At 39.3% G+C, this 12733-nt stretch overlaps 1 protein-coding gene across 7 annotated transcripts in view; it reads right to left on the reverse strand.

Annotated features, from left to right (window-relative positions):
• Positions 1-12733, reverse strand: part of tcf7 (transcription factor 7) — a 104470-nt gene that overhangs the window by 17912 nt on the left and 73825 nt on the right. For all 7 annotated transcript variants that reach the window (XR_004579633.2, XM_026929261.3, XM_034311453.2 and 4 more), the window contains 3 exons: positions 9483-9590; positions 8595-8757; positions 4278-4385 (listed from right to left, as the gene is read on the reverse strand). Coding sequence is in view for 6 of the 7 variants with exons in the window: in XM_026929261.3 (XP_026785062.2) it covers positions 4278-4385; positions 8595-8757; positions 9483-9590 (379 nt within the window). In the remaining variant the exon portion in view is untranslated. The remainder of the gene's footprint in view (positions 1-4277; positions 4386-8594; positions 8758-9482; positions 9591-12733) is intronic.

The raw sequence follows: 12733 nt of genomic DNA on the forward strand, positions 1-12733 counted from the left end.
TGATCATAATTTACTCGAACAGCTCTCACTCATGACTTTTTAAATGGATTTCCACAAAACCTGAAACATATATACAGGACAAGATTCTGAAGTCATTTGCATAGTTGGTTATGCATAAGGTGCAGAACTAAGGTCAAGAAATGTTTATCCGATTGAGCTAAAACTTGGTATACTGCTCTATGCTATCTGCAAGTGATCTTTGATGTTGACCTGGTTACTTAAAGAACATGGCCTCCATCAGCCAATCAGCTTTCATTTTTTTTCACTTAAAAACAAGCATATTTTTCATAAAATAAATGTTGACATTTGTATACAATATGGCCACCACATGTCAATCGGTTCTAATGAGGCAGAGCCTAATTTACTTAAACAGCTATAACACAGGGTTATCATTGAAATATTGCCAGCAAATTTTGGTTGTTAGTTCCCATATCCCACCCACAAAAGAAATGACCCATACCTACCAGAAAGGAGTGCTATAATAAATGAATTTACCTTTTGGTTTATATCTTCACAACTGTAGTGAATAGAGTGAAACTTCTATTAGCAGAATAGCATTATATCAGCAGAATATCTCAGTCCTCCTGCATCTTTTTGTCATATAGTTTAATTACTTTTGGATGACGTACTTTCTGCCATCTTTAATTAACTAAAAAAAGCTTTCTTTTTCAAACTAGTCCTAGGCCGTTCATCTAATCAGCATAAAATATGAAATCTGACAAAAGCATACAAAAAACAATTTTGATTGACCAAACCGTTTGGCTGCTACAAGTCAATGAATTTTAGGCCATTGCATGTATGTACTAAAAGAGCCGTATCGTCTAAATGCAAAGTCAAATTTCTATGAACTTTACAATACCTGGTCAGGACACACTATGGCGACCCCTCAAATATCATAACAATTGGCCCACAGGGGGTACTATAAAAAAAAAAAAAAAAGAATATATCTCCTCAAGTGTTTGACGTGTGAAGATTACATTTTCTTTGCTTTTATTTGTCAAAAAACCTCTCAACATGCCAAGTTATTTTCTAATTATTACATGTGGGGAAGAAATATAGCCTATCAAAATCTACATACTCAAAGAATGGCAGACTTTTGGACCCTGGTGCGTTCATGCCTGTGTGTGTGTGTGTGTGTGTATGTGTACCTTAGCAGGAAAAGAGAGGGATGGGAATCTATGGACATGTTTGTTCTTAGCAAGACAGAATTAGAGTTTAACACCCCTGATTTATATAGATCCTAATCTAGACATTCTGTGTAAAAATCTGTGTTTTTTGTATGTAAAGCTATCCAAAATAATTTGCATGTATAGAGCAAGGTTTAGGGACATTTTTACTTGAAACAATTAATAGCCCACACTGAAAGTCAAATAGGGTATATGACAGTTCATACAGATTTTAATAGGGGGTGGAATTAGATTCACATACCTTTTTCTCAGTCTGTAAATCCAATCAAGCTAAAATCTGTTGTACTGCATAGTTATACTAAACTGTGAAATGATTTTTACTGTTGAATAGATTACTTTAAAAACATAGTGGCCATCAGCAAATCAATTTTCAACACACTTCACAGTTTTACTATTCAATTCAATTCAATTTTACTTGTATAATGCTTTTAACAATGGACATTGTCACAACAGAAATAAATCGATTCAAATTAAGTTAAACCAAAATAAATTGTAAATATGTGAAGCTACTATTAAGCTGCCATCACAAAAATGTAACAGTATGTTCATCTGTGGTTCCTTTAGTGTTCTATGCAAGTCAGTGAGAACTAGCTAACTGTAGTGCGGGCTGCACACGGTGCTTGTCCCCTACAGATTGCTGCTTGCAGCTATATTATTATTATTGTTGTTATTGTTATCATTATTATTATTATTATTTTACTCAGGCAAGCGAAATGGGCCTAATCAGCCTAATGGTGGCACTATAGTGCCGGGTTTTCTTTGATATTTCACCAACCATGAGTCCAACAAAATAAAATTCTTTTTCCACGGATTCCTTGGGTTCTCCCAAACAAAAAGGCCTTAAGAGCCAGTTAGCTCTGCCACTTAGATTTTTTTTCTAATTTGCATAAATTTGCAAAACCTACTTTTGTGAACTAGTCCTAGGATTTTTGGCCTATCTTCTCAACTTTGTTGGCAAAATACTCGGTACGGTGCAGTCAATATATATTGAAATTTATAAACAATATGGCCACCACATCACCACATTATTCAGTTCTAATGAGGTGGAACCTAATTTACTCAAGCAGCGCTACCTCATGACTGCTTGCACATATTTGCATGAAACTTGAAAGGGTTATACAGGAGAACATTCTAAGGTCATATGTTTGGAGCATGGTCATACAAAGGGGGCGAAACTAAGGTCCTAATTGCTTAAAAACATGGATTCCATTGGCCAATCAGGTTTCAGCAGGCGTTTGACAGGGTTAAGATTGAAATTGGCTATCTGGGGGGAGCTATTCATGTATGTGCACACAAAAACAAACTACATAGGAGAGTGTGAACCTCAATACTGATCAAAAAACATCTTGAAAATTTTAAACAGTATGGCAATCAGTTATAAGGAGGTGAAGCCTAATTTACTCACATAGCTGTAATTCATGATTGGTGCTATGGATTTGAACCAAACGTGTTAGGTTTCAATACAAGGTTCTGACGATGTCTGAAAAGGTTAGGGCATGGCCATCGATAGGGAGTGGAGGTAAGTCCTAATAGCTTTTTCTCAGGAATCAAAAGTCCAATTGAGCTGAAATTTGGCAAGCTAGCATTGAGCTATCATCACAAAACTTGATAAGTATTTTCATCTATAGTATCTTTATGATTCTATGTACCTTGGCAAGAACTGGCCACTATCATTATTATTATTATTATTATTATTATTATTATTATTATTATGAGGAATAAAAGCATGAAATACACCTATTGTGTTTGTTACTTTTCTTCTTCTTTTGTTATTCAAAACCATTCTCCTGTAACACACAAATCAATTTGACATCGAAGCCAGCAAACAGGAAGCCTCAACAAGGCTTGATGGATCAATATGAAACCTGAGAAAACATATTGAGACCGCACCTCCAGGGCGCCCAAAATTTTTCACGCCATTTGAGCACTAGGGGCACTAAAATATGAAAACACATGTTTTTGCTATTTATTCTGAAATCATTCATAGTCCTGGTGTCACCTGATTTGTGACATGATGCCGAGTCACCTTACTGCAAAATTTTTTGGGCCACCATTTCTGAATTTCTGCTATTACGTAAAACAGGAAGTTTGGCTATGTCTCAGCAATGATTTGACATTTTTGCACAAAACTCAGCATGAACATCAAGAATGAGGTCCTGAGAGATCCTATTAAGTTTTGTCTCATTTGACTGCTAGATGGCACTTTAATAAGGAAAAGTGTTTTTTTCCCCCCATTTTCCCATTTTTTTGGCTTAGGATAATGATTCTTTTTTGTCTGATTCCTTGAAAGCTTCTAAGGTCAACTGATGTTAAAAAAACAAATCATGTCCACCATTGTATTGTTTGCAAAATTTGGAATTTTCTCAAAACCCTTAAAATTGTTTCACAGCCCACAATGTTTTGTTCAATATTCACCACTTTTGGCTCAGACCATCTGCAGACCAACCTGCACAAAAGTTATCAGATGGATTTTGTTATTCAAAAGCATTTGCCCATAGCATGCAAACAAATTTGACAGTGAAAGCTCAGAACAGGAAATTAGGTCATATTTTGAAGACACACGTATGTATTCACAAAATAATTTTAAATATGACGTTGAAATGAATCCAACTGTTTATCATATGTCCTTTTAGACCCACAGCAAGTTGGAAACCCAGTGCTGGGGCCTACTGCATAGATAGCATACAAAGAATTTGCTGATAGAAAACAAATCATATAGGCTCCTCTCATGTGGACTCCAGAAAGAAATTCATCACTGCTATTAATTTCTATGAATTTCTTCATTAGTGTATTTTTAATATTGTAAACCTTTGTATGCATAAAAAATATCAATGTCTAAAGAAATTCATGTTTTTCACAAAGGTGAAATATTCTTTCACATAGATCAAATCTAATGTGATAAGTGCTCAGAATTTAACAGCAACTGAGACTACCATGCTGAGCGTCATAAGGACATTAGAGATGGCTTTTTGGCACTGCATGCAGCTTTGAATGGACTGGACCACTGCTTTTGTAGATATTCTTGGCAGTGTATCTGTCTGTGTGTCTGCTTATGTCTGTGTGTGTGTCTGTGTGTCTGAGAGCACTCACATAGTTGTCTCGGGCAGACCAGCTTGGGTAGAGTTGCATGTGAAGCTGCCGCTCTTTCCTGGCAAGCTCATAATATTTAGCCTGTTCCTCACGAGTCAGAGCATGCCACTGTAAAACACATACACATTATAAGGTAAATTTCTAACTGTAACCAAATAAATAAAAAAACAAATATGATTAATCCAAATGAGTATATATTTTAAATTATTTACACAGCACAATTTTAGTATTTTTTGCAGAAATGAAAAAAGAAATTTGGATTTCATTTTGTGTTTGCCAGTCCCTTCTTAATAAAAGCATTTCCTGCAACTGTCGCCATCTCTGCCACCTCACAGAAAAATGAAGGCAGCGGGAATGTTCAACTGGTAACAGGCGATAGCAGCTCAGGGCCACTTGTTAGGGGAGCAACAGCAACACACGGACATGCTCAATGGCAAAACTGCGCAGCTATCCACCACGCCAACACCACCATTGACAACTATGGTGGCAACATCTTCCCTGGCTCCCACTCTCATTGCTCGCCCTGACAAGTATTCTGGTAACCTAGCTCAGTGTAAAGGGTTTCTGCTTCAGTGCTCTCTGTACTTCTCTGAGCAAGGACAATTGTCTGAACAATGCAAGGAGGCCCAGTTTGTAAATCTACTCACAGACAAAGCACTGGACAACCTGGGCAGGTGTGGTCCCAAGGTGGGGAGCACATTTCTTCCTATGACGGATTCATTGAATTATTTCGCCATGTATTTGTTCATGCACCTGAAGGTAAAGAGATCTGAGAGCAACTCCTATCGGTGACCCAGGACAATCGTCCTGGGTCACCGTCATGCCTCAAAAATAATTGAGAGCCTTACCTCACGAAAGCACCATCAAAAGTGTGCAGATTGACCAAGCCAAACTCACAGCCCTCGAACATGAATGATGAACAACAGCGGGTCTATGCTTCTATTGTGGCAGTGACCTACACCAAGTTTCCCAGTGCCTGGTGCATCCAGTCCAATGTCCATTATTACTACTGAGGGAGTAGGCTCGCACTAAGCAGCACCCAGCCCACAGTGAGTCCCTATAAATAAGTATCCCCTCAAGCATTCTTGATTCCCATTCAGATAAGGCAATCAGAAGGTGTTACTATCTTTACAGGTCTGATTGACTCTGGTGCAGCTGGAAACTTCATCAACCGGACCATTGTGGAAAAGCTCAAGCTCTGCCTTCAACGTCTTCAGAACCCACTTCATATTCAGGCTCTAGATAGGGGCCCCACGGGAGGAGGATTGATAACACACTGCACAGAACCGCTTCAGTTCCAAGTCAGCACCCTCCATCATGAGACCATCTCCCTTCTGGTGACAGTCACTTCCAAGTGTCCCATTGTCCTTAGCTTCTCCTGGCTAATCCCCCCGTGTTTTGGACAGAGAGAGAAATCATTAGTTGTTCATCATAGTATCTTAAATTCAGTCTCCATATGCCTGCACTCATGTCCGCCTCCACTTCAGTAGAAATCCCTGACTCCTTGTGCCAAGTAACCATTCCCCGGGAGTATCAGGACTATCATGAAATGTTCAGCAAAGCAAAAGCCAGTGGTCTGCCTCCTCGCTGTCCATATGACTGTGCCATTGAGCTAATGCCTGGTACCACACCCCCTCGAAATTGCAAATATCCTCTCTCTGCCATAGAAAATCAAGCCATGCAGGCATATATCTCCAAAGCTCTTGCACAGGGCTCCACATCACCCTCCACATCACCAGCATCAGCCAGCTTTTTCTTTGTGGAAAAAAGAAGAGGAGGTCTCAGCCCTTGTATTGATTATCAAGGACTCAACCAAATCACCATTAAATACTGCTACCCACTAGCACTAGTCCTATCTGCTCTGGAACAACTCAGAGAAGCCAAAGTTTTCACCAAACTGAACCTACACAGTGCAGCAGTGCAGCTACATACACAGCATTCATAACTGCTGAGCTATTGTTTCTGAGTTGAGTCTCATCTACATCAGAGACAGTGATGAGAGGAAAATGGCCTTTAGCATCACTTCTGGTGGCCACTATGAGTACTGCATAATGCCATATGGGCTCTCTTGCGTCCCCTCTGTGTTTTAGTGTCTGATCAACAACATGCCCAGGGGAAATTCATGATTGCATATTTCGATGATATTTTCATTTACTCGGGTTCCCTAGAAACCCATGTTAACCATTTGAAACATCTGCTTCAATGACTACTGGAAAATCATTTATATGTCAAGGATGAGAAGTGCAAACAGCCAAATGTCTTAACTCCCACCATCAAAAATGAGCTTTGTTTTTCATCAGATTTAATTTCAGCAGCTCCTTTTGTCCTGGTTCAAAAAAATGGTAAAGCTGACTCCCTTTCTCACATGTTCCACATTCTGCCCAAAGAACTAACTGATGAATCATGTTTCATGGGTGCGCTGACCTGGGATCTGGATCAAGAACTTGCCCAAGCCAATTGTTTTCAGTGTCCTGAGACCTGTCCAAATGGAAAAACCTATGTTCCCCCAGGGTTAAACTCATCACTTGGCCTCACACTTCACATGCCACTGGGCACTAAGGCATACACAAAACCTCCCTCTCCTCCATAACAAGTACTGGTGGGCCAAGATGCTCACTGACATACTCACTGACATCATATCATCATGCACCATTTGTGCCCCGAACAAGGTCCACTTTACCCACAGGAAAATTAGTACCTCTGCCAGTCACACATTGCTCTAGACTTCATGACAGACCTACCGGTCTCCCAAGGAAAGACAGCAATCCTGGTGATCACAATTTTCTAAGTCCCTCCACCTGATACCACTGTCTAAGCTACCCACAGCATTCAAAACAGTGGAGCCATTGTTTCACCATGTGTTCAGATATTTTGGGTTACCAGAGGACATCATGAGTGACTGCAGAGCACAATTCATGTCCCATGTTTGGAAGAGCTTCATGGAAAAGCTGAGAATGGTAATCAGCCTCAACCTCTGGCTATCACCTACAAGCCAATGGTCAAGTGGAGTGAGCTAACCAAGAAATCGGCAGGTTCCTATGATCCTTTTGTGCTGATAACCAGGAAGATTGGGCTCACTTCTTGCCATGGGTGGAATATGCGCAGAACTCACCAATGCACATGGCCAACCAGCTCACTTCCTTACCATGCGTCCCCGGCTACCAACCTCCCTTGTTCCCGTGGAATGCTAACACCACCGGTTCTCCAGCAGTGGATGAGTGGTTCAGGAGGAGTGAACAGGTGTGGGAAACCACTCACTAGCATCTGGAACAAGTGGCACAGAACAACAAAGAGTTCGTCGACAGACGCCGACAGAAACTCCCCAGGATCAACCAGGAGATCGAGTCTGGCTTTCCATCAGGGACATCCGGGTCAATCAGAACTGCTGCAAACTCAGTCATCGCTACATTGGTCCATATAAAATCTTGCAACGCATCAAAAAACTACACAGTAAAAATATAATTAATCCAATCATAGCAATTATTAAAAAAAGTTTGCAATACAGGAACAGTTGAAAATTTGCCAAGGATTGAATGAGTAATTGTGTTGTCATCACATACAGTGAGAAAGATGGTAAGGGAGGTAAAAAGGTCCGCACAGATGAGTTTATTTGATTCTTGAGGTCATCAGTGTTCAAAATCAATTATTTGGAGCCCATATCTGTGATGGGAAAACAGCAGGCTGGCAAGAGGTTAAGCTTGATTGAGCTTTCAACCAGTCCACATTTGAAAACCTATAAATACCTTTAATACCTTTGTACTATTTGCACTACTGTCACTAGGTTGACTTTAAACAGAACTGTGTACTGGCCGGTGCTGCACTGGGACTTACTATGCTCATTGTCTGTCCCAGTAGTCATTGTACTGTCTTGTACTGTTCTGTGCTGTCTGCACATGTTTGCACTTGTGCACTCTATTGTACAATTTATGTAGTCCCTTGTAGTCCTGGAGAAACGTTGTTTCGTTTCACTATGTACTTGTATATGGCTGAAATGACAATAAACTCCACTTGACTTGACTTGAAGTGGTCTGTACAGAGGACTGGTTCAGGCTCCCGCTACAAAATTTCTTCAGCTTTGTTTGGCAAAACGAAAAGAGGCTTACTGCTTTCATTCTCTACAGGGGAGTCTTCATCAAATAATAGTGTGTTATTGATGATTTTGAAACCAGTGTTTTGTAGAAGAAATCGCACTACTTAAAAGCCGTTTGACAAATATTTGACAAAATATTGTATAAAAATAAAACCACACAATATCCCTATATTTAAGCAGATTAGTGTTATTAATTGTCCAACACTATCTGTTGGGAGAACCCTCACCCTGCGGCCCAGTATCTGGTTGATAGCAGCACTCTCCTTCAAGGTGCATTCTGCGATGACTTTTGCCCTCATCTCCTTCATATAGAGCATAAAGGCATTCAGAGGCTTCTTGATGACTGGCTTCTTAGGCTCTCTCTCCCTCTTTGACTCTGTATGAGGCTTACTACAATGCAGAAGGAAAAGAACATTTCAATTTTCATTTGTTAAACATTTCAATATCTTTCAAATACTATAGAAATCCCATATTATTTCATGTAATTAAAGACATATAATTATGTCCTTAAAGGTGTCCTAGTTTCCTTAAAAATGCAAATCATTTTTTTTTATTTCTTACTAGTGAGAATTATGTAGAACATGAATAAAAAACTGCAGTTATTGATGCTAACTAGCTAACACCAGTAGTGATGGTCAGCTCAAAAACACATAGGAGCGCAAAGAATTTCACATATTTATAGTGTTATAACTTGGCTACAAGCAGTTGAATGGCCTAGTAGGCAAAATCACAGGTCAGAGTAAAATGCTAATATCAGGAGACAAAGTAGTTCAGTGCCTGCACTGGCAAAAACACTGCTGTCCAAGAAGAGCAATTGGGTAAGTATGATTAGACAATAAATCAATAAAGTTTATCATCTATATCTAAATAACAAAGTAAGATAATACCCTTAATAAACAGCCTACTTAACTGCTTGAAAGTGAAGTGCTAATGTTAACTCTAAATTAACTCTTCTGGCTATCACAGATTCTGGGTTGGAATGAGAGGTGGGGTCAAGGAGTAAAAAATGTTCCAATGTTGCAGGATATTTCACCTAATTAAGAGCTAGAGGCCTAATTACTAAACTAATACACCTAATCTTGACTAATGCTCTAATGTAAGTTTTTTACACATACATGTCAAACTGGTCGTGCTCTTGCCTGCCTGAAGAGGGCACTATAGCAGGGTGTGGGATTCCTGTAGGGTGCATTCCGGATGTCCCCATAATAAGAGAGTGAGAGAACCTTCATAAACACACAGGAACACCAAAGTTATTTCCTTTATCACAAAGGTGCAAACATGAACCTATTTTATGAAGCTACCAAAAGTAAATTTATGAAACAAGTAACTTAAATACAATGAAAGGATAAATATGGCTGTCAACTGCGAACAGCAGATCGGCAGTAACCTACCTGAAGCCCCCTTGTGTAGTTGTGTTATACTGTGTTATTATTAAGGTATAAGACACAACTACCAGCAAGTGCAAAACTTTATTACTGTGTCACCTGTATATTTTTTAAATGCTTGAGAAAATAATATAATGAATAATAAAATAAATTTAAAACTAAGGAGGACCACAATGACCTGAGCATGCAGGTAAAGCACACACATTAGCACTGAGCATGCAGGAAAACCACACACCCTCTTTTGACACTTGAAAAAACTTCACTCTTGAAAAGTAGCTCATGAGAATGCTCTGCATTTAAAAGTAATACTTGTATGCAAACAATTTGAAGCAAGTCAAATTTTCATTGTATTTAATTTTTCTGCTTTGTGTAATACAATACAAATAAGTGAAAAAGTCATTTCCAGCTTCTAGCATTCCAGCACCTGCACATTCATGCAGTTATCCAGTCAGCAATTATGTGGCAGCAGTTTGATGCTTAAAAAATTTTGCGAATACATTTCAAGAGCTTCATTTAATGTTCACAAAATTTCAGAATGCAGAAAAATGTGATTTCAGTGGCTTTGATGGAGGCATGGCTAACTGTGGTATTCGAGGCAGGTAATTCAAGAGGCAGGTATTTTATATAGGGAAAGCTTAGTTTACAGGCTAATACGTAGTTGTGTCAAAGGATGGCAAAATGTACAGTAGCTGCCATGCATGTTTTTGTGTATCATACAATATTATGTTGCAGTGCAGGTGCGGAGTTACTACCCAATGAATAATACTGCACTGTATCTATTCTGTTTGGTCAAATGTCCCTCACACAGATTTGTACTGTTCGTACACACCTGGATACCCCTCCAAAAGTACTGGAATGGCAAGACCATTTTTTTGCTATAGACTGATTAAAAGATGCAGATGAGATGATAAATCAGCTTTTCAGCTTTCATTTCCTGATATTTACATCTAGATGTGTCAACCCACTTGAACCCACCCATTTTTCAAGTGCTCAAAAATACTTCCCGGATGTGCCCTAGTAGATTGATTGTTTAAACAATTAATAGCTCTGAATGTCTACTCTTGGTTTTAGCCCCAGGTTTTGAAGACTGTATTTGTTGTTAAAAGGGATAAACCAACATGAAGACCAGAGAGCTGTCTATAGGGGAAAAAACAAGCCATTTTGAAGCTGAGAAAAGAGGGAAAATCGATCAGAGCCATTAGACAAGCATTGGGCATAGCCATTACAACAATTTGGAATGTCCTGAAAAAGAAAGAAACCACTGATGTATTAAAAATCAGACATTCAACAGGTTGGCCAAGGAAACCAACAACAGTTGATGAGAGAAACATTGTGAAAGCTGTAAAGAAAACCCCAAAAACAATCCACTGTTCAAAGTAGACTTTGAGAGCAGAAATATAGAGGCCATACTATAAGAAAACTACTCATCACCCAATCTTAACCCAATTGAGCATGCATTTCAACTCCTGAAGAGGAGACTGAGGGGAGAACCACTCCAAAACATACAGGAACTAAAGGAAGCTGTGGTACAAGCCTTGAAAAGCATTGCAAAAGAAGAATGCAACAGTTTGGTAGTGTCAATTGTTCTCTGGCTTGATGTAGTTATTGCAAACAGGGGATATGCAACCAAATATTGTTATTTACTCTAAGACAATCTGTTCCTATGCTTTTGCTCACCTAAAATTGGGTGGTCTGCCACCAAAAGTGCCACATTCTAAGTTTTTAATACATCTAGAAGTAAATATCAGAACATGAAAGCTGAAATTCTTATCTACTGTCTCATATTCATCTTTTGATCTTGAACCCAAATGTCTTCAGTGTATAGCAAAAACAAAAGAATTGGCCTTGCTGTTCCAACATTTTTGAAGGGGACTGTATATATCATACACATATTAAGTATTACTAAGTGGTATTTAACCACTGTTTAGTAATCCCAGATCTTAAATAAAGAACTGAACTTCAATGATTCAGTGTTGGCAGCAGATAATCAATTCTGGTTTGGTTTGATTTGACCCTAGATGTGGCCAGCAGCTTGCTGCATGGGACATTCGGCCAAAGGACTGTACATACTTGGGTACTATGGTTTACAGTGCTGTTAAATTTTTGAATCTGCTTTAACAGCTCACTCACAGGGATTAGTATGGTGGCTGGACACATAACATAAAACTGGTGTCACGAGTGTCAAAACGTCATCATCAAATTTGCTGTTGACACAATGGTCATAGGCCTGATCTCAAACAACTGAGCACTGTCACAGTGGTGTCACGACAACAACCTGTCCCTTAATGTTGGGACAACAAAATAAATGGTCATAGACTACAGGAAGCAGTCAAGAACACAGTGCACTCACAATAAACTAGAGCAATGCCTCTACCACCTATGGTGGCTAAGAAGGTTCAGCATGAACCTGTAGTCCTCAGTTCATTCTACAATGGTACCATTGAGAACAACCTGACGCCATCATCGTCTGTTGGTTTGGCAACTGCACTGCTTTCGAGTGCAGAGCACTGCAGAGGGTTGTACGAACGGCACAGGGCATCACTTGACGTGAGCATCCCTCTTGCCAAGACATCTACACCAGGAGATGCATAAAGAGGGCTTCAATGATCATAAAATACCAAAGCCACCCAAGCCACGGCCTCTTTTTACTAGTACTTTCAGGTAGAAAGTACTGCAGCATCAGAGCACACATAAACAGACTCAGGGACAGTTTTATCCCACAGGCAATACGGCTGCTCAATGATAACCACTCACACCACTAAAGAACATTTGCATTACCACTCAACATTTAGGACTGTTACAGGGTGTACATTATTCAACTCAATTCAATTTATTTGTATAGCGCTTTTAACAAATAACAATTTGAGCCTGGTTCCTCTCAAGGTTTCTTCCTCATATCATCTCAGGGAGTTTTTCCTTGCCACCGTCGCCTCTGGCTTGCTCATTAGGGATAAATTCACGTATTTACAATATATCTTTTT

This window comes from Pangasianodon hypophthalmus, chromosome 15 (genome assembly GCF_027358585.1).
Source record: "Pangasianodon hypophthalmus isolate fPanHyp1 chromosome 15, fPanHyp1.pri, whole genome shotgun sequence".
In the NCBI taxonomy this organism is placed as follows: Eukaryota; Metazoa; Chordata; class Actinopteri; order Siluriformes; family Pangasiidae; genus Pangasianodon; species Pangasianodon hypophthalmus.